Below are 26,342 nucleotides of genomic sequence, written 5' to 3' on the forward strand. Positions count from 1 at the left end.
TGGCAGTTGAATGGCTGAAAGAGATCTTCATTCCTCATAGCCAGCCAGCAGACTCCTTAGAAGCCAGGCTGTTAGTTCTGGATGGCTATGGCAGCTATAAAATGGATGAGTTTATGTAGCTTTGCTTCCAAAACAATATCCTGCTTATTTACTTGCCTTCTCATACCTCTTACGTTCTTCAACCTCTCGATCTAGGGATCTTTTCATCTCTCAAACGGGCATATAGAAAGAAAGTCAGCAATATGGGCTAATGGGGCGATTCAACTATTGCAGGCAAGCGTTTATTCCTCAGCAACTATCGTCTGGCTCGACTGGAAGGCCTTTCAAGCCAGAATATTAGATCTGGATGGAAAGCAACTGGTTTGTGGCCTCTCAGACCCTCAAAAGCCCTCTTGAGCCCTCTTCTCCTTGAGAACAGTCAACCAAGCTGTTAGACCCAGTTCAATTCAGGCTCAGCATAATCAACAGCATCTCGTCTTTCCCCAAAAGCCTTCTCAAGCCAGCCAGTCCTCTTTTCAACTCCTCGAAAGGCTAAACAGCTATACTATCAGCTGCTAGAGAATCGGCAACAACTTCGAACGGAACCAGGCTGCCGTATGCTATTCAAGAAGATAAAAAAGGCTTATGGGAAGAGGGACCTCGAGTTTGCCAAGGCATTGGAGGAAAATAAAGCGTTGAAAAGGCAGATTGAGGCTCTGAGGCCTAGTAAAAGAAGAAAGGTTGATATGGATCCGAATTCGAAGTTTGCAGGGATTGAGGATATACAGAGAGCTCAAAACGCGGCTAATCGCCACGAGGATAGTCTGAATGAAGAGAGCGATGTCGAATTACCTACTGATGAGGAGGATTGCATCGTGGTGGGTGAATAGAATAGATAAACAGTATATATATATATGGGTGTGTGTATTTGACGAGGGTGGCCAGGGTGGCCCAAAACTACCCCGGCCCAAAACCCCCCCCTTTGACTTAGCTTGTCTAAGTTTTTGGTATGCCGGTAACTGGCATTGGCAAGTTGTATTACTTGCGCGTTGAATATGATGTCAACCATTGCAGAAGCATTTATTCTTGCCCAAACTGATGCTCTAACATTGCCAAGTAGTGCTTGCTAAGGGGCGAAGTCAAGTCGACAGTGTCTCCGGAAATGTCTGAACTTTACGAGATTCATACAAGCCAAGGCTTTGATACCTTGGAAGTGGCAGAAACCGACTGAAAAACTGGTGGCCACAAGCTGAGCGGAAAAGATTCCGAAGACAGCCGAAAATAAGTTCTTCTCTCATTTCTTCGACGTACTTCGACTGGTCAAATCGACAGTCTTCGCTTATCTCGATTCATTCAATCGCTGTCGAATCGTAAAATGCAGCCTGGTGCCTGGTGTAGTGAGTTCGGTTTGGAATGTTCACGGCTCTCGCCCGGCCACAGTGCAGGGGAGACAATATTAAGAGAGTCTCAAAGACAATAGAAGAACTTATCGACTTTCACAACACCAAAGAATGATATGTTACCAGATCAAGACCCATTCTTTCACTCTCACCTAATTCTATGCGCTTCCACGCTCTGGCTTCTGCAGTGTCAGCCCTTCTCTTCGTCCTTGATATTGTTCTCTCTTCAGGAGCCATTCTTTGATGGAAATTCAAAAAGTGACAGGCATTTGAAATTGCGCTGGATGTCGGTAGTCAACCACAGATCAATCAAAATCCCATATCTTCGCATTTGATTAACGCTTCCCAACATAAGCTCGAATGGGTTTCTTTCCTTAAGAGTAGCATCACGGAAGCACCATCCAAGCTTGACTTTCCTCGACTCCGTGCAGACTGCAGCTACTGGCCCAGGTGCGTTGAGCAGCGTTGAGATCGTGTTAATTCTGGCTCACGGGTATTATCACAATCAAGCCAGCTCCTCAAGCATCCTTTGTCACCCTCTTGTCCCTTTTCACCCGTTCACCTTTTCATTTTTCCTTAAGGCTTGAGCCTCCTGGCGGCAGAGAGACGCTTCGGCCCGTTGCGCGTGGGACTGTAACCCGTCTCTTATTGAACACAAACAAGGCATTGTGTTTTGGCAATTCAGCATTGAGTGTGTCGTGTGGTAGGTCAATGCCACGGTGAGAGTCGTCCAGATACGATCAAGGGACACTAACCGAACCAGGAGCGCCACAAAAGCTTGAAGGTAACGAAGAATTTCAGCATGACCGGCTCAGAGGAAAACCCTCCGAGCATGGACACCACGATGGTCGCCTTGGTGGACCAGGTTATTAACCTGACCTTACCAGGTGGTCAGGTGGAGCCCGTACCCCTTGGTATGGTCGACATGAACACTTCGGTAATGATCACCAAGTGCACTGGCTACGGCGTGGAGATTGGCGCGTCACTTGTGATGCTGGCGGTGATTCTGACGATGACGCCCAAAACCAAGTTCTGGCGGTTCCCAACCTACCTCAACATCGCTGGGCTTTGCAACAATGTAATCCGGGTCATTCTCCTTGCCGTTTATTTCGACTCCTCCTGGGTAACGTTCTACGCCATGTACAGCAACGACTTTAGATTCGTCACCCGCGCCGACTACGCCAACTCCATCGCATCGTCTGTGATGACAATCCCCCAAAACATCATGATGATGGGGGCGCTCATCTTCCAGGCCTGGTCCATGATCAAGCTCTGGCCCCATTCCTACAAATGGAGCATTCTGGTATTTTCCGTGGTCATGGTGCTCCTGGAAATAGGATTTATGGGAGCTTCCACGGCATACCAGATCATCCAGTTGGAAGTCTCCCCCACCGAGGGACTCAAGCTGATCATAAAGTACGCCTGGGTACGATACTGCTTCCTCGGCTTCGAAGTTGCCTGCATCTGTTGGTTCTGTTTCTTGTTTATATGCAAGCTGGCCACGCATCTGTGGAAGAACCGCAGCTTCCTGCCTACGACAAAGGGGCTCGGGGCGATGGACGCGTTAGTTATGACCAACGGCGTCCTGATGCTGATTCCTGGTAAGCTAATCTTGTTCCCGTTTGTCTGCACACATACACCCTTCACGTCTTCTCGTCTGGGGGAAGCTGACACGTCGTTCTGCTTTTCCATCCAATTAGTCTTCTTTGCTGGATTGCAGTACTCTGGGAAAGTCCAGTTCGAGCCCGGTTCCCTCCTCTACACATCTGTCCTCGTCGTCATGCCCCTCGGAACGCTGGTCGCGCAGCGCATCGCCGACCCAGCTGCCTTCAACAGCGAGGTATCTGGAAGTACACAAGAGGCCGATCGTCCCCGTGGTCGCTTCAAAGCGTTAGCGTCCAACAAGAATGCTCTTCTCAATCCCACATGGAGCCAGTCCTCCAAAGACAGCTCCGTCTTTCCAGGTGGTCAGCGCAGGGGCAGCACTGCCGTCCACAGAAAGACAGGCGTCACTGCCACCGTCTTCAGCTCGGGTCATTACAATGGCGGTCCTGCGGGCTCAGCCGACATTGAGCTGTTTAAAATCGATGCTGATATTGAGGCGGGCCACGTCAGGGTCGAGCGTGAGATTCGACTATCGGAGGAGGTGCTCTAGAAGGTTCCTCGACTCTGCAGCTGAGAGTTTCGGAGCAGCCCTAGATATTTATATGGCGGCTACACGAAGTGGACTGGCTTGAAAAGCTTCACAATCGTTCAATGAGAGCGTTGGGCTGAGAAAGGGTGTGAGGCTCACCCAGCGTTTGAGCCCCCAAAAGGCCCTGGAAGTTGAACCTCAGAATATGGCTTTCGGAATCAATTACCAATAGACACATAAGTCACTAATAAGGATTTACTGGGAGGTTAGATGTTTACAATCGTTATCAAATTTTGATTGTCTTTCTCGCGTAAGAACTTGAAACCAGAATCTCAACGAGTATAAGCTTCCAATATGTCATAGGACCGACCATGTCTGACTCTCGCTTCCTGATATTGATCAGTCACACACGAACACAGCATCAGCAGTGACGACTCGGTGGTGCACTTGCCATTGATTGATACCAGACCCTGTCATCTACTCGCGTGTTCTAGATCTGACGGTCTCGAACAAGACCAACCACTTTCTTCTCCGTGTCGTGTCTTTCTCTTTCGAGAGACTCCCAGCAGCAATTCCAACGCCAACTCTTCGCAGTGATAATTGCACGCATAAAAAGCAAACTTTTCATCCAATTCATCATTTTAATTTTATGGCCATGATTGAATTTTAATTGCTGCCCATATTCAGTTTTGGCCTTGCCACTCTCGGAGCTACCACCCACCATTCTTGTCGTCAGCGTTGTGCTTCATGCCCTATCTCTCGTTGTCCCGCCGATCCTGAGCATCGCAATTGTCATTGAAACTTTAGACTTTGTGTGTCTAATCATCTGGTACCCCTACCAGGTGCTGTACCAACTGGGCAATGGAAGAGACGCCCAGCCAGAAGCCGTACGCCATCGGGCTCCCAGCCAATGCATCAAGCGACTATCGTTCGAGCGCCATCTCTCCTACTAAAAATACAAGTCCGCCTCGGTTCATCAGGACGTCCCAATGTCGAGCACGTGACGATATATCGTCTCCGTCAATACAATCGCACTGGTCTGACCGCCGTGCTCTCCTCCTGTGCGAGGCTGGTATGGGCAATAGCAGGGCGGCAAACGATGACGAAACAGCCGAGACAGGCGGCCTACCTCCCATCTCAGTCCAAGAGTAGGTCTCCCCAATCATAGCTGGTCGGCTGATCGAGAGTAAATTCGCAAGAGCGGGAAGCTTGGCCCAAAAAGGAGCTGACGTCGTGATCCGCGTCCGTAGGGTTTCCGAACACAGTCAAGGTATTCCGTTTCCGGCCATGACCAACAGATCTTTACGATTAATGTTGTACTCGACTGACATGCTCTCCTCCTCACGGCCGTCTGCAGATCTCCTCGGCGCACACACGACACTGTCCAACTGCAGTCAGACTTTTGGTTCTCGCCCATCAACACAGGCCCTTCCAAGATCCAAGTCCTGCGTCGTGACATCGACCATCCAGAAAGGGCCGAGGGATCACAATGGCCTGCAAACAAGTCACCGACATATGACCACAACTCCTACCCTTCAATCAAAACCAGTCAGCTCTCCATCGCGCTCGTCCGTTCTGAACACCAGTAGGACATCCGTTGCTGAGTTACGCAAATCCTTCGAGGCCAACGGCTGCCTAGGAGAAGAGGGCATATTATATCTCAAAACCTCTGAGAGAAGATCTTATAGCCCACAGCCGCCCATCGCAGTTACCAAAATCTCCAACTCGGCAAGTTTGACTAACGCCATGGACGAGGTTGTAGAGAATTTCACTTTGGATGCTCCACATGAGCCCATTGTCGCGGGACTGTCAGACGAGGACTCCATTGGCGAGCCCTCGCCCGTAATCATTCATCTCAGGACTCCTGTGTGGGGTGACAAAGAGGACTGCTCAGACTGGCCTTCTCCTGATGGTCTTGCACATCGGAGCAAAAGGGCTCGAGCGGCATCTCCAAGAAATCGATGGTCTTCGAACGCCAGAACATCAACCAGGCAAGATGACTACTTAGATGATGATATCTCGCCGACAACGTCTCCAGGCCCAGCAACACCACGCTCGACAGCCCCGGAGCCCTTTCAACAGATAACACAGCTGTCAGCACCTTTGGATGCATATTTTGAGCCCATGAGTTTGACCGCGGAAAGCTCTTCACGTAACCGGGGGGAGACATCACGAGTCAACAACCCTCCTACATCACAGAAGAAGGCCATCGAGACTTTCAACCTGGAGAGACTGCCAAGTACGTCAAGCATCAAGTTGTGGAAGCCATCAGTCAATGACCTCCAGGCATCAGATGCCTTCCAACACAAGAACGCGGGTGATGCCTTGGATGAAGTGCGTTACAGCCGAACACTTGACACCGCGAAAGCCAAGGCCGTCCCTCGAGCTCCACTACGATCACAAGACGGGAATATACCTCGCAATACTGGCACCGAGCCGCGGATGAAAATGGATGACGAGTATGACACGGGTGCTCTTATGATGTGTGGCATGTTCTCTAGTCCCTTTCGGCGCGAGTCCTCAGTGGCAGTGAAGGACAAAGTTGGCATTTTCGAAGGCCTCATAAAGCCAGAAGCCCAACCATCATATGTGGTGGCAGCCGGGGATAAAAAGCAAGGGAAGGACAGACCCAAGCTTCAGGCCTTCTATTCAGACTCGGGTGTTTTGGCTGGCGGGAGAAAGTCACTGAGCTGGATACCCAGAGCATTCCGGAAAGTGTCAAGTTACCGAGGCAAAGATCGAGAGACACAAGATATGTCTACTGATACCCTTGACCAAGTCGAAAATACACAGCACCATATCAGTCAGTTGGGGAGCCAAGACCTGCCCGTTGATAGGACAACTGCGCAGGGAGACAACATGACACCAGACCCGTCCAACATGACGGGGTGCCCAAGCCCTTCAGATGTACCGCATGTGCATAACTTCTAGGAGGACAAGAGAAGCGGAAATCGAGGCAAAGGCGGGAGTCATGGGTATTCTAGGCTGTTGAAAAAGCTATCCACGTCGTTTAAGCGCAAGTCAGCGTCCGCCCAGGAGTCAGAAGAGGAGACAGGTACTCCAGCCATCCCGACCACTACCAAAGAAGAATGCGAGGGCTGCCCACATTCCACGTCTAAAATTCTAAAGGTGATCATAGAGGAGGAGCAGCAGCGGCAGCAGCAACAGCAGCAGACGATTGCTGCCGAGTCGCTTCGAAAGCGTCTCACGGCCGTATTGCGACCGGACCATTCCCCTATCGGGCTGCATCAACTCCAGATGGCGCAACAGAGCATCGATGACAAGCATCCCAAATATGTGTCTGCTGCAGTCAAAGAGCTGAAGGAGAAAGGAGCGGATCACATCCCGTCCGTGGGCATTCGACGTGTGTCTACGAAGTAGGACCGTATGAACCCGTTCCGGCCCATGAAGAGCTCGGGAAGCCAGACAGGTGATGGCGACATTGAGGCGGCGGAAGGGCCCATGTGGCAACAGAAAGGACAAAAAGACGGTAGGGCCGTCGGAGAAGACGACGGGCAGGGTGTAACTGCCAGCGTAGTGACCACTGGCCTGACAGCGCCTGTCACGGAAGGACGAGCCAATCTTTCAGCGCCGTGGTCTCTCCAGGGCTTGCGGTCCGACGTGGACATGAGCGCCAACTTGTCGGAAACACTTGCACGACACACACCAAGCAGCCCCAGCGGAAGCCTCGCTCAAGGCCGGAGTGATGATGCCCACGTGCCGATGGTAGTAGCGAGATCAGAATGCGAGCTTTCTCATCCTCGGCCGTCGCGGTCGAGCTCGGCAAAACTCCTACGGGTGTTGGGAGATAATGAAGAGGCAATCAGCGATGGGCATAGACACTGGAGAGGCCAGAGTAGTCCAGGGAGCACAGCAAGTTTTCATACTGCAAGGCAGGGGTGACTCATTGGGGTTTTCAGGCTTCGTTTTCTTCTCAGAACAGCATTGGTTGTTTGTACATGCGTGATCGTTCAATAGCATTGTGGTTCGGACCAAACGGCTCGCCAGATGGTAGACTAGAACGGTGCTTGGTAGATTGCCAGAAAGGCTTGGTCTTGAGGGTCCCAGACGGAACTAGTCTAAATGTGTTGTGCTGTCGCGATGCTTCCTGCTTGCTTCTAATGTATGACAATCGAGCATGGTTTCATTGAGTAGGGCCCAGTCCTCGCCCATTCTTCATTCACACGCACAAATCATTCCTTTCTCATGCCTTGTGTCACAGTGATGTGGAACTGGTCTCCTATTACCCTGGATCAAGACCGCGAGGCGAGCTCCTGTTTCGCTGCTGCGGATGAGATGTGCTGGGCAGAGCGCTGTAGTCTACCAACCAAGACGGCTCCTCAAAGACCATCCCCGCCCTTCTCAATTCTTTCTTCCGCCATGTGAGTGATCTGGTGTGTGTGGTTTCTCGATGAAACCCCTCGGGCATCCATTCTTGTCCAGTTGATCGTATCAAAATACCAGATGGTGCATCGACAGAGGACGAGGGGAGGTCGTCATATCCTGACGGCTCGAATGGGCACCACTCTTCATCTTCATTATCATCATTATCATCATCATACACCAGAGGCCCCACGGCGGGGCCATCGACTTGACTGCCCGCGCTCTAAGCGGCCAGCCCCATGCCCTTGCCAATTTTCTTGACCAATGCCTTCTTGAGGTACCATTCCCGAGCGAGCGATCGAGTAGTTTTCGCGAACACGGCGGGTGCGACTCTGCCTCTCTCCACGGCGCGGCCCAGCACGAATATCGCGTCCGCCAGAGCCCGCTCCTCCGCGACAAGATCATAGAGCTGGTTGCCAACCACCGTCGGCGCCACGAGTAACTGATCAATGTCCGGCTCGGGCAGACTTGCGCTGTCCTTGACGACCTCGTCGGCACGGCGCATTGTGTCGCGCAAGATCGTAGTGTTGTTCTGCAAGAGGTTGGAGAGCTGTGTCAAGGCGCCGATTTCGGACTGCATAGTACCCATGGCGCTCAACATGGCAGTACGCTGAGCTTGTAAGCCCTGTAGACTTGAGCCGTTCTGTTCAAGGACACGCATGCGCATCTGGTAGAGTGTGGTGGCGAGCTGGTGAAGCAAGGCATCTTTCTCGGGGTTTGGTGGTATTGGTGGTGCCGGGACAGATGATGGGGAGGGTATACTCAAGGTCAAGGGCTCATCCATCAGATCCGGTGGGGGTGGAGCCTTCTGCTTCGGCTGCGTTGGCATCGCCTGCGTGGGGTGCTGTTGCTGCCATTGTTGCTGCTGTTGTATTGGTGCTTGTTGTAATGGTGGAGTCTGATATTGGGCATGATTTTGAGGGGGGAAGCTCGAAAAACGACGAGGATCGGCCGGGGAAATGGGAGGTGGCGGCGACCCTCCTCCTTGGTATGAGGATGGTATGGGAGATGGTTGGTAAGGAGGCTGAGCCGCGTAAGACCCGGCTGCTGGGTATGTTTGTGATGGGCCGGGCTGTTGCTGCTGTTGAACCTGGGGAGGCAGAGGCGGGGCGCTATCGTATCTTGACATGCGATTGTTCTGTACAGACGGTGGCGGAGGTGGTGCTCGCACACCTAAAGTTGGACTGTATGGACTTGGTAATTGCCCTACACTGGGCGGTAGAGGAGGCAGTGGAGGAGCGTCTGCTCGTGGAAGCTGCGGGTTGGGTTTCGGGGGCGGAACTGGAGGCTGGCCGTTGGGAGCAGGGCTCGAGTGTATCGAGCTCGGCGGCCTGGCCGCGAGTTCTTGTGGTAGTGGAGGCACAGGAGGTGGTGTCGGGGTGGCCTGTGGCTGCTGCGCATGGGGAGGAGGCCGCGACTGTTGGGCCTGTCCCCTCGCGATAACTGGAGGTTCTTTGGCAAAGATGTCTTGTAATATAACAAGAAAGTCCCGAATGTTCGATTTCTATCACAGAACTCATCAGTACGACTCCTCCCGGGGCTCGCTTGGCTTCTCTAGGGCCAACATACATCCCAATAATCTGCCCATCCAACAAGATACGGATGGTAGACCTGCCCTTGTGGATCAACGTGCTGCCCAGGACGGACCACCATAGTCTCAGTGGGCGTGGCGTAGATGAGAGGGGCCTCCCGTGGGTATGCATGAGGGACCCATAGTGATATAGGAAAGCGGTATGTCGTGCCTCGAAAGAGGACCGGTATCGTCCCCGAAAGACGAAGGAGCAGGGCAGATGAACCGTTGGGAAAGGCTATCGGAAGGATGGCACGTGTCAGTCTGAAAGTCGCCTTGGGAAACATGGGAGCAGATGGAGAGAAAGAAAGAGCAAGCTCGTACTGTGAACATCTGTCCTCGGAGACAGAGATGGGTACTGGGACAGCGCCTGGGCTACGTCGTTGTACGTGCGATTAACATCGTGGTATTCCTATCGGGCAGAGATGGAGAGGGTCAGCTGTGGAAGTGGCCAAGACAAGAGATGCTCTGACAGAGGAGTTTCCGCCCAAGGACATACACTGGTCAGGACGCTATAGAGCCAGTTGAGGACATGCTGCGGGACGACCATCGTTGTCTTCTTGTTGAAGATCGAGGGGCAGATTGAGTGGCAGCTGTCACCGGGACATGATGGAAGAAAGGTGGTGGGTTGGTTATGAAGTTGCATCATTTGCACGTTCACCCCCCAGCGCAGCCAGCCTTGGCGACGAGGTGGATGCCCCTCAGGTCGCAAGCTCCAGGTCTGGCTAGCGATACGCTTCTCTAGCTTCTCAGTAATGGCTGTCAGGCCCCTGTAGCTTGACTTACATAACATACACAGCGGTTCTAGGGTGTCACAGCGCTAGAAGCGCCCATGCGCGCGCGGGCTGATTAATGGATAGCGGTGCTTTAGTTATCGCTGCTGGGAACCCTGACCTACAGTTGAACGGCGCCTGTCGTCTGGGGAAAGTCTTTCTTGGCGTGCCTGGCTGCCAAGCAGCTGCCTCAATGGAAATTTTACTGTAGTGCCTTCTCTTCCAAATGCCCGTCAACGTCATGGCTGCCTCTCCTTCGCCTCCCTCGATATGTACCATGTATCCGTCTGTATTGGGGTTTTCCTGTCTTCCTCTCTGTCTCTCTCGCTCTCTCCTTTCTTTAGTGGTCAAGATCTTTGATATTGCCAAGTCAACGAGTTGCCATGGTGTTGTCGTTTTCACAAGATAACTGCTACGAGGCAGTCCCACATTTTGCGTCAAGTCATGAAACTCGACTTGACTGAAGTGTACAGCAGGCTCTATAAAACAGCCTACACGGCTCAGAACACTCACTTCTATGCAACCACTAATACCATTGCAGTACCTACTGTAAGTATGTGAAGGCTTGGTATTTGGGATGGTCGGGCGGCCCCGGAACCGGAGACAAGGAAGATTTGCCTCTTACATGTGCTCCCGAATCAACCGGCGCCCCCCCCCCCCTTGGGTTCCTCTCCAATTGGATGGGAGACACACTTACACTTTTTGCATAGCATTGCATCACATTGTATTGTGAGGACCACCACTTGGAGACATGGATTGAGTCGGCTTAGCGATTGACAACCAACACAGCAATTCTGAACAGGATCAGGCCAGAAACAGAATGGCACCACAAGGAGACCAGCCATCCCTCTTTTGCATTCCTTTTTATGTCGGCCCAAAACCGGCGGCATTGTTGGTTGTTGTGTGGGATGGATTTGTCACATTTTCTCCATTAATAAGAGAAAAACGGCCGAGCGGCAATTCTCGTGTAACTATAAGTCATGACCCTGTCCCTCTCTCTTCCACTTCCCTCTCGTCCACTTCCCTCTCGTCCTTCTCAACACAACTCACTTATTTCCCACCTCATTTACACCTGAGAGTGTACAAATTGAAGACTTTGACGCATGCCAGCAACACAAAAGAGTTTCCGCACGGCTGAGGGGTATATCAGAGCAAATTCTGTATACTCCTTGCGTCAGGACTTTTATCCCTTCTGCTGAACAACCTCACAACTATAGACCTTTAGACCCTCTCCAGGTCTTTTTCTCTCCTCTTCTTCCTTGCAACGACCCGTCAGTCGAAACAATAGAATCTCTCTAGACAATAGATCCGCCAGCCGAGTCATGCTACCTCCCATTCCAGTATTGTCCGACTATGGAATCTCTCCAGCTCGAGGCTTCCTACCAGGAGGTCTACCGTTGACGAGGCTTCCGGATCCATACTACAACAAGTGGGAGGCCGTCACGGCCAACCTGCAGGCTCTGATCCTCAGCGGGCGTCTTCGAGGCGTCATTGATCGCCTCCCCGTGCTCTCCACCACCGGTCTGGAACACGACGCGGAATGGCGGAGGGCTTACAGTCTGCTGATCTTCATGGCGCACGGCTACATCTGGGGTGGTGACAGCCCCAGCGAGCGTCTGCCGCCTGCCATCTCGGTTCCCCTGCTAGCCGTCGCAGAGCACCTCGAGGTCCCGCCTGTCGCGACCTATGCTGGGCTCTGTCTGTGGAACTTCAAGCCCCTGTTTGTGGATGAGGACATCGACGACCTTGACAACCTCGCCACCCTCAACACTTTCACCGGCTCCTCGGACGAGTCGTGGTTCTACCTCGTCTCTGTCGCCATCGAGGCTCGCGGCGCACCCATCATGCCGCTCATGCTGACGGCCATTGCTGCTGCGCGCGAGGGCGACACTGCTACTGTCACCCGCTGCCTGCACACCTTTGCTGAGCGTCTGGATGATCTGGGCACTCTCCTCCACCGCATGAACGAGCACTGCCACCCGACCATCTTCTATGACCGCATCCGACCCTTCTTGGCCGGCAGCAAGAACATGGCTGAGGCGGGTCTCCCCAATGGGGTTCTCTATGAGGTGAATGACAGCGGCCGCGGCGAGTACCGGCAGTACAGCGGCGGTAGCAATGCGCAGAGCTCCATCATCCAGTTCTTCGACCTGGTGCTGGGCGTCGAGCACCGACCGACTGGTCTGAGAACTGCTGCTGCTGCTGATAGCTCTGCCTCAGAGTCCGACAGCAGCCGTGGTAGGGCTCCTGCCCCCCGGCACAACTTCATCATGGAGATGCGCAAGTACATGCCGGGCCCACACGCACGCTTCCTCAACGATGTCGCCTCCGTCGCCAACATCCGTGGCTTTGTCGAGCAGCAAGGGCCTCACGACCAAGGGCTACGCGTCGCCTACGACGCCTGCCTGGCAATGCTGAGCAAGCTGCGCGATCGCCATATCGCCATAGTCACACGCTACATTGTCACGCCTTCCAAGGCAGAGCGCGCCCGCAGCCGCAGTCGCAGCCCAGAGGCCATCCGCCAGCGCGTGAACCTCGCGACGGCGTCTCGCCAGCCGCAGCAGCAGGCCCGCACCACCACCCCTCCACAGGTCACCAGTAAGAAAGGACCTCAGGGAATCGCCCTGGACACGTCGGCCAGGAAGGATCTCAAGGGCACGGGCGGCACGCAGCTCATGTCGTTCCTCAAGCAGGCCAGGGACGAGACCGGCGACCCGGCGGTTTCGGACTGGGCCAGGAGATTCATGAGTCGCCTGCCCCGCAGGGAGGGACGAGGCGATTTCTTCCTGGGCAAGGAGGAACTGCCTGTCGAGGAGGTCGAGGTAGCTGGGCTGGCGGGCACCTGGACGATGGAGGATGACTTTGGTGGGATTTGTATCACTGGGTGATCATTCTCATGTGCCATTGGATGCGCGTACACAAATATCAGACCAAGACAGGCAGAAGAAGAAGAAAAGAAGAAACAAGAACTGTCGTGCCTGTTCAGTTTAGTGGCACTTGCGCTTTTCTCACGGCGTGTTGTCGTGCACTTGACTTGTAGTCCAGTATGATATTAGAACCTAGCCTCTCTCAAGTCGGGGTATAGAGTTGGGACTAGTTCCCAAACCAACGCAATCCAGCCATTCAGTCACCTGGGCAGACTCTCGTGCTGTTTGTCAGCCAAATAATCCCACTCCTGCGAGCGCGCGCTTGCATACATACCCACTCACAATAAGTTTGCTTCCTCTCCCATTCTGTGCACCAAGGTATTATCGAACAATAAGTACCGCATCAGGACCAGGGTCGGAAGTCATGGACAATTTATACAATAGACTCGGCTCACACGCCCAAAAACGGGAATGGCCCTCCGCACGCACCGCTCGAAACTCCGTTACCCCCTGGACTGGCAGCTGTCGTCAAACAAAAGGGTCCACGTGCATTGGGCCAAACGGGGACTTTCGCGAGGCGCTTTGGACCTGCATCTTTCACGTGTTTATGTGAGAGCTCTCATGTTTTTTATTTATTTAAGTTTCGTTGGTTTTGGTCAGCACCCCACGCAGAAAGGGTTCCGCGGACATAATGTTTGGGCTCCATTTCCATAAGAGCCAGGGCTGTGGGAATCATGCCAGGTTTATTTGACGTGCTTCAATTGTAACGATGGTCGTTGACGTTCACACCCCATAGTTACTTGGACATCCGGCCGTCGGCTGGGGTGTGACGGATGTTGCATCAGCAGCAAGTTCTATGAAGACAAGAGTGGTGCCTCGTCATTTTTTTCAACCGTTCTGCGTGTAAGCAAATTCCTGAACTGTTGGTGTTTTACGACCACAATCGTTGGGTAAGCTACGCCGTGACACATGTCATGAAGGGTCAAAACCGGGGGCCTAGAGAAAATCTGCCGAAGCGCCATCTCGGAAGATGCCCTGTTTGAATTGACCGTGGATACCGGAGGAGGTCCGGAGGAGGGTGGTAGATTTTGGGTATTATCGACGAGGGTACGGTTCCCACTTCTGCAAGTCCGGGTAACCCCCTCCAATACGACGCAGAGCGAGTAAGTTTCCGGAGATGATTGATTCCCTTTTCACTTTGTAGCATACACGAGAACCAAAGCTTGCACTATGGAGAGAGAGAGAGAGAGGGAGTACCACTCAAGGTCGTTTGTGATGAAATATCGTGGGGTTTCCTGGCCTCATCAGGTCCAGGTGCTCTCTGTTCCCCCTGCTTAATCTGTAGGAAATTCCTCAGTCTCGTCGCTCCTTCATCGGTAGCAGCAACAGTTCTCTATCTGTATACCAGCTAGCCAAGTAAATAGTCTTCCTGTCTTTACAATCATGGCTGCTGCCTCTCTTCTCACCATGGCCTCCTTGGCCGTCATCGGCTCGGCTGCTGCTGCCGCCACAGCTTCCAGCAACATCACCCTCGGACCCATCCCGCAAAATGACACCGCCTCATCCTCTATAAACACCCTCGCACCGCAGACAGATCTGATGCTCTCCTATGGCCTGAACAGTACAAAATACGTCAACGTCAGCCTGACGACAACCTCTCCCGGCGTGCTCCTTGAGAGCATCAACAGTATCACAGCGGTGGAGTGCTCGGTGAACAGCGTGAGCATGGTGTTCAACAGCAGCGAGACCCTGGATGCTGCCCTGGCCGAGTGGAGTGGTTATGATGAGTTGGTGCTAGTGACAAATCATATGGGCGATTGTGACACGGAGTTTGAGAGAGGTTTCTTTGTCGCGGCAGAGTGGACGAGTGATTCGAGTGCATTGTCTCTTGTGGCGAGTGCCGAGAAGACAAATGTCACGAATGTTGCGTGTAAGAATGAACGGCCTTGTTTTCCCTTCTTCTTCTTCTTCTTCTCTTCTTGCTTCTCAGATGCATCTCTCTGACAAATCCTTCCAGCCTACATGCGCGCCAACTTTACAGGCCTCCCCTCCACCACCAGCACTGTCACATCCACACGACGCCGGAAGCGCGACGTCGTGATCGACCCCTCAGACGTAACCATCTCCACGGAATGGGACCTGCCAGCCACCACTCTGTACGAGTACGACCCCTATTTCACAGCCAAGGCCGACAGCGGCGCGGTGGCGCTATCCGTGATGCTCGGTGGCTACCTGGACTTCGACGTCAGCTCGGCCACCCTCGCCTCGCTGTACGTGGACGTCGAGACGACCACCTCGGTGGACCTTGTGCTCGAGCTGGACGTCACCGCCCCCTACGACGGGAACTTCTCGTACGGCGACGGGGTCGAGTACTACCTCGTCAACGTGCCCGGCATCCTGACCTTTGGCCCAGAGCTGACCCTGGCTGTGGGCGCCGAGATCAGCGTCGATGCGGCCGTGGACATTGTTCTCGACCTCGGCGCAGAGATCGACAACGGCACCGTCCACCTCGACTTGGTCGGGAACGGCACGACGGCCGCGGGTTGGACGCCGAGCTACCACGCCAACCTGACCCTCGGCGAGGAGGCCACCGTCGGGGTCACCCCGTTCGTGTCTGTGACGGTCGAGCTTGACTTTGAGATCCTGGGCGGGCTGCTGGACCTCAGCGCGGGCCTCACGCCCGAGGTGTCGTTCCCTGTCACCGCGACCCTGGACGCCGCGCAGGGTGTCAGCGCCGGCACGGGGACTAACGTGACGGTGGCGCAAGTTGTGGATGGGGCTGGGTGTAGCAATGGCGTCGAGGTGCTGAGCGATTTCGAGTTTAATCTCGAACTCTTTGTTACCGAGTTTTGGTCCGAGTCGCTGTACAATGTTACGGTGCCGATTGCGGATGAGTGTTATTCTTGGGCTTGATGGTAGGTTGAAAATTACCTATAATGACCGAAGCAAGAAAGATGTACGACATCTAGAAAACTTAGACAGATCATGGTAAATATTTAATACATCAAGTAGAAGATTTTCGAATATAAATCGTTTGGGTCTTCCAAAAGTAAGTGACCTCGTGTGAGCTGACCAGAGACTCCACGCCATATGATCTTAAATACTGGTATGGAATTTTTGTAAGAGGTTGATAGAATTCTGTTTGCTATGTTGATGTTATATGTCGTCTCTGAATAAGTAGACTATAGAAAGCAAATATGTCTGAAGATAAGAAACTTGCGGCGTAGACTCTCTCACCGTCAAGATTGTCGACTGGGCGCTGGCATAGAGACTTCTGACGCAACAGAATCGAGACTTGGCGATTGCGATGGCTCCTTTTCTTTTGCCTTCCCCCTCGCGGATTTCCTCGGTCTCTTCTTGCAGGCGAAATACTCCAGGGCCGCGGCAGTTTTGGTCCGTCCCGGAACAGGTAAGCACTCTGTTCGTGATGGCTCATGCGCCTTGTTCTTTCCCTTTTCACTTGTCTTGGTTTTCTTCATGCAGGCAAGATACTCAAGAGTGGTATGGTTATAGGTCGGTATGCTCTTCCGGCTCGAGGGGGAGACAGTACGCTTGCTTTTGGACGGCTTCGTAAGAGCATCCCATAGCAACTCTCCGTCGGCGAGAGCTCCTGACATTTTTGTCCCAGTTGGCTTCTCTTTTCGTTTCGGCATCGCGTGCGGTACAATCGTGTTATGACGGGGGGAGAGCAGGTGTGTGCTTGGATCTTCTTGTTTGGAATACTTTGATGGTCTTCGGTCTGGGCGTTGGTGTGGAGGATAGGTTCAAAATCAGGCGAACTTGGTGGTAGTGCTGGAAGGTCCCGAATCCGCCACGTAATTCCATGGAAGCAGTAATTATATTGGGTGACATGAATGTATCCAGCAGTCGCATCTATCCTCGTGACTGTGCTTAAGTAGTTCTGTCTAAAATTCGTAGTAGGCAACACTACATTGAGCCATTGCTCCTAGCCGCCTCTAGCCTCGAGAGAACACTGAGTAAGAAGTCAAGTAGTGATTGATGGGAGCTTGCATAGTAAGTGCTTAAGCACCTGCCTAGGGCCCTGCAGACTTGATTTGCAGTCACATCACCTGTTTCTTGTCATTACTAGTGGTCAAAAAGGTATAAGCAACTATGTTTGAAGCCCGTACTTAACCACCAATAATCTAGAAAACCAGTTCAAGTCATGAGAATTCAGAATGGTCACTAAACATGGGCGTATTTGACGTGAAACCAAATCTGAAGACGCAAGAGTTTATTGTGGTTTGCAAACTACTTACTTATGTAACGAAGCGCTCAAAATTCTCTCGTTCATCCGCAGCGTGCAAACGTGAAGCATTCATACGATCAACTTGCAGGAGCCAAAATATCAAGCATGTTTCTGCATCAACAACAACTCAGCATTCCCATCTTATCGACGAAAATTCACCGCCAAACAGGAACCTCCCGAGCATGGGTGTAAACATGAACCATGAAAGGTTATCCTGCTAGGTTAGCGGCTCCTCAGTATCATGCTGAATGGTGTGAACTGTGATTACCGCCCTGATCCTCACCATGTTGAGATCGGGCAGCCTCTTCGCCCGCCTGTCCTTGCACTGGATGTTCTCCCTCTACGGGCCGGGCAGCATGTTGTGAGCTCTGGGATGACGCAGAGGTCGTAGCATGAGGAGGATGCTCAGCCTCTTCCCCAGTGTACGACCCGTACTGGGCGCCATCAGCGTAATAATAATCAGCGTATTGATCCCAGTCGCCATGTGGTCTAATCGAGCCCCCAGCCATCCAGGTTGTAAACCCGGGCCATCGGCTGGGGCTCATATGAGACTGGGGTCCGTGAGCTCCATAGACTCTTCCGCCTAAATACTGAACTATGGGAGGGGCTTCGAGAAAATTGCCGTTACAGTCATATTTCTGGGAATATATCCCCTGTTCCCTCTTGTGACGACGTTCTCGCTCGTTTGAAGTCTCGTGGTGGTGATGGTGATGATGGTGGTGGGAACTAGACGCCTGTTGTCCGGCAGATTGGCTCCCAGAAGCGTGATGTTCCCCGTGATGGTTCCCAGATGAATGATGCCTAGACCCTTGGTTTCCGGACGAGTGGTGTGACTTCTTGTCGTGGGATGAGTGATGGTGTTTATGAGGCATTTTGATCTGCAAAGACGCAAGGCTGGTCTGTGAAAACTGTCAAAGTATCAGGCCACGAAGATGTTTCAATGTTGGTAGCGGTGAGGAGCAGTACCCGTTGGCTTTGAAAGCATGCAAATTCGATCTTAGCAACTGTGCACAAGCCTTCAGACTGTGCATCCTGATCATGTATGAGCGATGCCAAGAACACGCTGGTCGAGAAACTGCTCAAGCAGAGATGTATTTATATTCTTTCTTGTATCGCCTCATGGAGTTCCGTGACAAATAAATGACTTCCGTTGCTCCCCCTTAAGTCTGTATAAACCTCTTGCCTCACTATTCCTTGTGACTATGCCGGGCACCCGAGCCTATTGTGTCAAGAATCCGATTGGAATGTGTGGAGAATTGTTGATTGATATGCGCAGACCGGCTCAGGAAAGTGATAGGACTTTTAACTGACGTTCATCATCAGGAGGTACATACATTTGGATAGTATGTATTCAGCAGCAGATGGAGGTGTGCAACATATCACAGTGCGACTTGTACATCATTTACTCTGCTGTGAGGTCAAATCAGGCTCAGGTTACCTGGTCCTGAACAACAACGATGCCTTGATCAATGATATTCTATTTCTTATGTGAAACTAGTCCATTTTGCTTGTATGAAGCGCAATTGTCAGTACCTAAAACATGATTATTCACACGCAAGCCTCAGTGCCCTCCTCAATTGTTTTCCTCCTGGGGTTCTCATATGAGTTATTCGAAAAAAACAACCAGAAGATTATTAAATGATGTTAAAGGTAGACTTGTAGACAAATCAGATACATATTCAGTAGTACCTCCTAGTATAATAGCAGGCCAGGAAAGGAAAAAACCCATTTAAAAAGTACTACAAGGTTCAACTTCACTTATGAACTTGTATTTTCTACCATGTAAAGTCCTCATTAGTGAAGCTTCTGTATGGACTGTAGTGGAAGTCCATCACATCATGGGGAGGCACTGAGAGTGAATCATTCATAATCAATAGAAAAGCAGTATTATTTCTTGTGTCTCTACTCAAGTAACGCAATGCATCATCTAACTTCCTTGTCATGTTCCTCTATAGGACCAATGAGCAGGGTCAAACAAAATTGAGGTTCTTGATGTTAATGTGCCATATGCAGTCTTTGAGAACAGAACAGGGGAAAATGGTGGCTGTCATCCCGCAATGGCCTCTTGAGGTGTTTAGTTAAGCGTGATTATTCGACATACCTTAATCCTCTGACAGGGACTTTCGTCTGTCGGAAGCACTATGGAAAGAATTTGCTGATAATGAGCTTGTGTCGTCTTCTGTGAACTCAGATACTTCCATAGTGACATAACATGGATGACCCAACTCCCGGTTGTCTTCATGGTTATCAGGCGAATCAGAAAGGGGCTGCTGAGTCTGTGGCAAATAGCAAACATGACCACGTCCAGTGTGTCGAGTCCCAGTCTGACGTCCTGGTCGAATAGAAGGTGATGGATCCTGGTGGTCTGATTCGCGATGTCGATCTTGGAGGACTGGAGAACGAGTTTGTCCTTGTGGCATTGGCGAAAATGACCGTGCTGTCCCTGGATGGACTCTTGTTGGCACATGACCTGATACATCGGGGGAAAAGCTATGTCTCTGAGATGAGGAATTCCCGCCAGACCTATACACTGGAGCTGGCTGCGCGCCAGACATGAATGCGCCACCCGAAGACTCGGAGTCAAGGCTGCTCTCAACTGCTTCATGTTGATTTGCCTCTGGACGCCTCACTGGAGCCTGCTCTCTCACATCGAAAAGTTCAAAGTCTTGACCAGAGCTGTGCCGCTCTGGTGATGGGGTCTGAGTAGTGCTCCCATGGTTTTCTGTGCTGTGTGAAGCCTGGCATGACTGAGAGTCGAAGCTGTAAGAACGATGCTTGGATGTCGATTTGCCCTTTAAGGAAAAGTATTCGAGAGCCTTTCGGTTTGGGATATCGGAATGTGTGTCAACAAGCCTGGCCTCACGAAGATGCCCGAGAGGAAAATGCTTCAGTTTTGATCTGCATGCTCCACATTTGGGGGAATTATGTTTGTCCTTCTTGTGGTTGTCAGTAGGCATGTTGCTTGTGGACTGATGTGTTTTTGGATAATGGATCAAGATTGAGTCCAAGAGACAAGTAATTATCTTCCGAGGTCAATGGTGCTCCAAATCTTTGACGAAATCTCTGACTTGGAATAGAAATTGTGTTGAGGGGAATTTTGAGGCAAAAGTTAGTAGATAAATATTATTTCCCAGATGTTCAGAGGCACTTAGCGGTTGAGATTGTTATTTATAATGTGTCCCAAAGCCATTCCCCATAGAAGAGGTCACAGCTCATGACTTCCAGATGCATATGACTGGACCGCACTTTCGAGCCATGATGGGTTTGATTGGCACTTTTTGAATGATTAACAGACATGAAATTATTGAAGACCAATCTTAGACCTTGATTATCTTTGTAGGTGAGATTATCAAGAGGTTGCCCTCCGCACGTATCACTGTTAGTCTGGTCAACTGTGCAGTTCAACTTGGCCATGATGAAATTTGTTGCTCTTCTGTCACATCCTTGATCATTATTGACCTATTCTAAACAGGCTGCAGTGCTGTGAAAATTGCGTAGGCATATGATTAGAACATGCAATACTGTCTTGTAGGCCCATGATTGCTTGTGGCTGATTTCCCATACCCATAATAAACAAATAGCTTGATGTTTCCACTGTATGCACCGCCATTACTACAACACTGCGTTATTATCATCTCCTGCTCTTGGCAAGTTGTTGGCTTCTTTGTGACAAGTAGATACAAAATGCCTTCCCAGAAAATTGTTGTCAAAGGGCCTGAGGCCTAGAGCCGATGTGAGTCATCATAGCTATGCAATGGAGAGGGTGATTATAGCACGAGGAGTCTTAGCATAAGGTAAGAGATGGTTCCTAGAAAAATCATCACTGCATGGACAACTAACTACCAAGAGGATATGTAGTTGAAGAAGAACCTTTGTCAGTAGCTGCACCGTGTACAGAATAGGAGAGAAGAGTGTGGGGACTATTCTAGTTAGATGGTGACCCATGGGACGTCTATTTTCAGCTGTGACTGATTATGTAAGGGCTGGGCTGCAAGGTGAAGTGACAGGGTCATGGATGTAAGATACACTAGCCAAAGTCAGTTAGCAGGGAAGCGACCACGGCTGATACAGCAGCATCAGGTCGCCTCCCATCCATAGCAAAGAACCTCTAGCAACAAAAATCCCCAGACGACGTGCACCGACACGAACTGTCGTCCACCACCCTTCCTTTCCCCAAGACACCACCAAAAAAGGGCGCAAACCATCTGGCCTGCTCCGGAACTTTCTACTCTGGTTGTGAAATCCTATCATTTCGTTTCCTTTGATGATCTGAAGCTGCGTGCGTCTTTGGAGTCGATGCGACCCAGCTGTCTGGTGGTGGGCCGCCATTTCTAATCACCATTACCATCACTTCGTACTTTACTTGCCTCGCGTTCTTCTCCTCTTTCCTTCTTCCTCTTTGTTCCTTCGACCCCCTCGGAACCTACCTGTTTGCCTACCGAGCTACGCGATTCTTTACGGCAAGTCTCCCGCGCGACGGCCTCTCTGCGACTCTATCCACACAATTCACACTTGCAATACGCGCAACGTTCTGGCAAGATGGCCGCCTATGGTGATGATGTGTGGGAAAACGACTTCGGTGGAGATGGGGACGAGGGCGACTACGATGACAGCTTCATCACTGCTGAAGACTGCTGGACCGTCATCTCCTCTTTTTTCAACAGGAAGGGCCTCGTTTCCCAGCAGATCGACTCCTTTGACGAGTTTACCAACAGCACCGTCCAGTCCCTGATCGACGAATACTCCACCGTCAGCCTCGACCAGACTCTACCAGAGACCGATGATGATGAGCCTGCCCGCATTCGCCGATACGAGATCAAGTTCGGCAATATCTTGATGACCCGCCCGACCCTGACCGAGGCAGACGGCAGCATCAAGAACCTGCTTCCTTACGAATGTCGCGACCGAAACCTCACCTACTCCTGCCCGCTCTACGTCAAGATAACAAAGACGGTCTCGGTCGCGAGGGAAAGGAAGGTCACCGTCGAAGACATGGACGCCGATCAGCACCAACACTGGGCCGAGACTGGAGAGCTGCCAACCACTATCGCGTGGGACCAGGACCAGGCTGAGGAGGACCCAGCGTCGAAGAAGAGCACACCAGAGCACCTGCGGGACATGGTATACATTGGGAAACTACCCATCATGGTGAAGTCTCAAATTTGCCATCTGCGTGGCGAGGACGATGACGGCCTGTTCATGCTGAACGAGTGTCCCTACGACCAAGGTGGCTACTTCATTATCAATGGTAGCGAGAAGGTCTTGATCGCACAGGAGCGCTCCGCTGCCAACATTGTGCAGGTCTTCAAGAAGGCGCAGCCGAGCCCCGATCTGTATCAGGCGGAAATTCGAAGCGCTCTCGAAAAAGGCTCGCGCCTCATCAGCTCCACGACGCTCAAGCTCAAGGCCAAGGGCGAGACTGCGCGGGGAGGTTTCGGACAGACGATCCAAGCGACCTTGCCCTATGTCAAGAAGGAAATCCCGATCGCGATTGTTTTCCGTGCACTCGGTGTCATCAGTGACGAGGACATCTTGAATGCCGTCTGTTATGACCGACAAGACACGCAGATGATGGAGATGTTGCGCCCTTGTATCGAGGAGGCCTTTGCAATCCAGGAGCGGGAGGTTGCTCTGGACTACATTGCGAAGCGTAGCAACTCGGGACACAGCGCATCCAAGATCCAGCGGATGAAGAATGCAAAGGAGATCCTGCAGAAAGAGCTGCTTCCTCACATTGCGCAGACAGAGGGTTGCGAGACTCGCAAGGCTTACTTTCTTGGATATATGACGCACAAACTGCTACAGTGTGCCCTGGGCCGCCGTGACACAGATGACCGTGACCATTTCGGCAAGAAGCGTCTCGACCTGGCTGGGCCGCTCTTGGCAAAGCTGTTCCGCAACATTGTCAAGAAGTTGACTGGCGACATGATGGCATACATGAAGCGGTGCGTCAGCGAGGGCAAGCACTTCGACCTCGCATTGGGCATCCGCCACTCCACCCTCACAAACGGTCTCAAGTACTCCCTTGCGACGGGCAACTGGGGCGAGCAGAAGAAGGCCATGAGCTCTACGGCTGGTGTCTCTCAGGTTCTGAATCGATACACCTTCGCCTCGACACTGTCTCATTTGCGACGCACAAACACTCCCATTGGACGTGATGGTAAGCTGGCCAAGCCTCGCCAGCTGCACAATACCCACTGGGGCTTGGTTTGTCCTGCAGAGACTCCCGAGGGTCAGGCTTGCGGTCTTGTCAAGAACCTGTCGCTCATGTGCTACGTCAGTGTCGGTTCCCCAGCGGAGCCTATCAAGGACTTCATGGTCCAACGCAATATGGAAGTGCTGGAGGAATACGAGCCCGGCGCCAGCCCTGATGCCACCAAGATCTTCATTAACGGCACGTGGGTTGGTGTCCACAGCCAGCCGGCGCACTTGGTCACTCTTGTGCAAGAGCTTCGACGTCGGTGCATCATCTCTCATGAGGTCTCTCTAGTGCGAGATATCCGTGACCGCGAGTTCAAGATTTTCTCTGATGCTGGTCGTGTGATGCGGCCTCTGTTCGTCGTCAACACACCGGACAACGAGACAGGAGCCGAGGAGGGGACCCTGGCTCTGACCAAGGAGCACTGCAGGCGTCTTGAGGATGATGCAAAGTACTCCAGAAAGAAAGATGACGAGGACTACTTTGGGTGGGATGGCCTGCAGAATAGCGGTGTCATTGAGTATCTCGACGCCGAAGAAGAGGAGACAGCCATGATTTGTATGACCCCCGAAGACCTTGAAGACTTCCGTCAGCGCAAGCTCCGAGGAAAGGACGGCAAAGACGAAGAGCCTGAGGACGAAGGCAGGAGCTTGAATGCCCGTGTTAAGACCAGGATTAACCCGGATATTCACATGTACACCCACTGTGAGATTCATCCCGCTATGCTTCTTGGAATCTGCGCCAGCATCATTCCCTTCCCGGATCACAATCAGGTAAGTAAACTCCCAGGGCTGCCTTCTCATGACCGCACCTTTGCTGATGCCATACACTTTCGTAGTCCCCTCGTAACACCTACCAGTCGGCCATGGGTAAGCAAGCCATGGGTTTCTTCCTCACCAACTACTCTCGCCGCATGGATACGATGGCGAATATTCTTTACTATCCCCAAAAACCACTCGCCACGACCCGGTCCATGGAATTCCTGAAGTTCAGAGAACTTCCGGCTGGGCAGAACGCCATAGTCGCTATCGCCTGCTACTCTGGATACAACCAAGAAGATTCTGTCATCATGAATCAGAGCAGCATCGATCGTGGTTTGTTCCGCAGTCTGTTCTTCCGGTCCTATACCGATTCGGAGAAGCGCGTCGGTATCAATGTCGTCGAGTCATTCGAGAAACCATTCAGGAGCGATACTCTCCGTCTAAAGCACGGCACGTATGACAAGCTGGACGACGACGGCATCATTGCACCAGGAGTCCGGGTGTCTGGTGAGGACATTATAATCGGCAAGACCTCGCCGATCAATGCCGACAACCAGGAGCTCGGTCAACGAACCGAGCAGCACGTGAAGCGCGACGCCTCCACCCCCCTCCGAAGCACGGAGAGCGGTATCATTGATTCTGTTATTGTCACAACCAATCAAGATGGCCTCCGCTACGTGAAAGTGCGCGTCCGAACTACCAAGATTCCCCAGATTGGTGACAAGTTTGCCTCCCGTCACGGTCAAAAGGGCACTATCGGTGTCACCTACCGGCAGGAGGACATGCCTTTTACCCGCGAGGGTATCACCCCCGATATCATCATCAACCCGCACGCTATTCCGTCTCGTATGACCATTGCTCATTTGATTGAGTGCCTCATGTCCAAATTGGCGACACTGAAGGGAATGGAGGGTGATGCGACTCCATTCACAGAGGTCACGGTCGATTCGATCTCGGAACTTCTCCGCCAGCACGGATACCAGTCGCGTGGCTTTGAAGTCATGTACAACGGGCACACAGGCCGCAAACTCAGAGCACAGGTCTTCTTCGGCCCGACGTACTACCAGCGTCTCCGTCACATGGTGGACGACAAGATCCACGCGCGCGCTCGTGGCCCAGTGCAGATCATGACACGCCAGCCCGTTGAGGGTCGTGCTCGAGATGGTGGTCTGCGTTTCGGAGAAATGGAACGTGACTGTATGATAGCTCACGGCGCCGCTGCCTTCCTGAAGGAGCGCCTGTTTGAGGTTTCAGATGCGTTCCGAGTCCACATCTGCGAGATTTGTGGACTCATGACGCCTATCGCGTGAGTTTCCTCATTATTGCCTGTTGTCTTTCCCTCCTTCACTTTACTGACGTGCTATGCTATAGTAATCTCACCAAACAAACCTTTGAGTGCCGACCTTGCAAGAACAAGACCAAGATCGCACAGGTCTACATCCCCTACGCTGCGAAGCTGCTCTTCCAGGAGCTTGCGGCTATGAACATTGCCTCACGCATGTTTACGGACCGTTCGGGTGTTTCCATCAGATGAGCAATTATGTTCATCGGCGCGCACTCTCTCTTTCTCGCGCTCTCTCCAGCTTGCGCTCAGTGGATCCACAGAGGTCTCATACCCCTTCGCTCTGTGGCGCAATTGGCGATTTGCGCGGCTGGAGAGGGCAAGAAAGGCAAATATAGTATGCATGGATTTCGGCGTTGGAGTTGCTGGTCTTTTGTGGTGGGATTATTCCCCAGCCAGGAGGGACGAGGAAGACAAAATCGATATGAAGGTGAACACCGTGAGTAGTCTCACCTTGAAGGAGACTTGTATGGTAGATATTGCCAAAAGGGGCGATGTCTACCGATCAGAATGAGTTATCACCCGAATGGGGACCGGGGGCGTTACACGCGGAAATATGGGCCTGAGAAGATTCGAAATTTCTAGAACAAAAGAGATACCGCCTGTGGTAGTTTACCAGCCCAAATCAGAAAGAACTAAAATGAGATGCCCGGTTTTACGTATCTAGGGCCAGCGCAGTCTTGAG

General features: G+C 52.0%; 5 protein-coding genes across 5 annotated transcripts; all 5 read left to right on the forward strand.

Moving 5' to 3' along the window:
* Nucleotides 1-2,337: 2,337 nt before the first annotated feature.
* Nucleotides 2,338-3,246, forward strand: M406DRAFT_26133 (uncharacterized protein; the record flags this gene model as incomplete). Its single annotated transcript, XM_040917433.1, has 2 exons — nucleotides 2,338-2,980; nucleotides 3,080-3,246. Coding segments are annotated over 2 exons (810 nt in total), but the record flags the coding sequence as incomplete, so codon positions are not given.
* A 3,613-nt stretch (nucleotides 3,247-6,859) lies between these two features.
* Nucleotides 6,860-7,699, forward strand: M406DRAFT_358417 (uncharacterized protein). Its single transcript, XM_040923887.1, has one exon. The coding sequence runs from the start codon at nucleotides 6,901-6,903 to the stop codon at nucleotides 7,414-7,416; it is 516 nt and encodes a 171-aa protein (XP_040771945.1). The 5' UTR covers nucleotides 6,860-6,900; the 3' UTR covers nucleotides 7,417-7,699.
* Nucleotides 7,700-11,561: 3,862 nt separating this feature from the next.
* Nucleotides 11,562-13,239, forward strand: M406DRAFT_353639 (Indoleamine 2,3-dioxygenase; the record flags this gene model as incomplete). Its single annotated transcript, XM_040922776.1, has 1 exon — nucleotides 11,562-13,239. The coding sequence occupies one exon, from the start codon at nucleotides 11,562-11,564 to the stop codon at nucleotides 13,125-13,127; it is 1,566 nt and encodes a 521-aa protein (XP_040771946.1). The 3' UTR covers nucleotides 13,128-13,239.
* A 1,442-nt stretch (nucleotides 13,240-14,681) lies between these two features.
* On the forward strand, nucleotides 14,682-16,013 carry M406DRAFT_239251 (uncharacterized protein; the record flags this gene model as incomplete). Its single annotated transcript, XM_040916088.1, has 2 exons — nucleotides 14,682-15,036; nucleotides 15,124-16,013. Coding segments are annotated over 2 exons (1,245 nt in total), but the record flags the coding sequence as incomplete, so codon positions are not given.
* A 5,881-nt stretch (nucleotides 16,014-21,894) lies between these two features.
* Nucleotides 21,895-26,307, forward strand: M406DRAFT_348358 (beta and beta-prime subunits of DNA dependent RNA-polymerase; the record flags this gene model as incomplete). Its single annotated transcript, XM_040922382.1, has 3 exons — nucleotides 21,895-24,327; nucleotides 24,393-25,621; nucleotides 25,687-26,307. 3 exons carry the CDS (start codon nucleotides 21,895-21,897, stop codon nucleotides 25,847-25,849), a joined length of 3,825 nt encoding a protein of 1,274 aa, XP_040771948.1. The 3' UTR covers nucleotides 25,850-26,307.
* Between the last annotated feature and the right edge of the window lie 35 nt (nucleotides 26,308-26,342).

This window comes from Cryphonectria parasitica (genome assembly GCF_011745365.1).
Source record: "Cryphonectria parasitica EP155 unplaced genomic scaffold M406scaffold_9, whole genome shotgun sequence".
In the NCBI taxonomy this organism is placed as follows: domain Eukaryota; kingdom Fungi; phylum Ascomycota; class Sordariomycetes; order Diaporthales; family Cryphonectriaceae; genus Cryphonectria; species Cryphonectria parasitica.

Excerpts from the sequence above, each read along its gene's own strand:
- M406DRAFT_358417 (XM_040923887.1), top strand. The coding sequence starts at position 6,901 with ATGAACCCGTTCCGGCCCATGAAGAGCTCGGGAAGCCAGACAGGTGAT.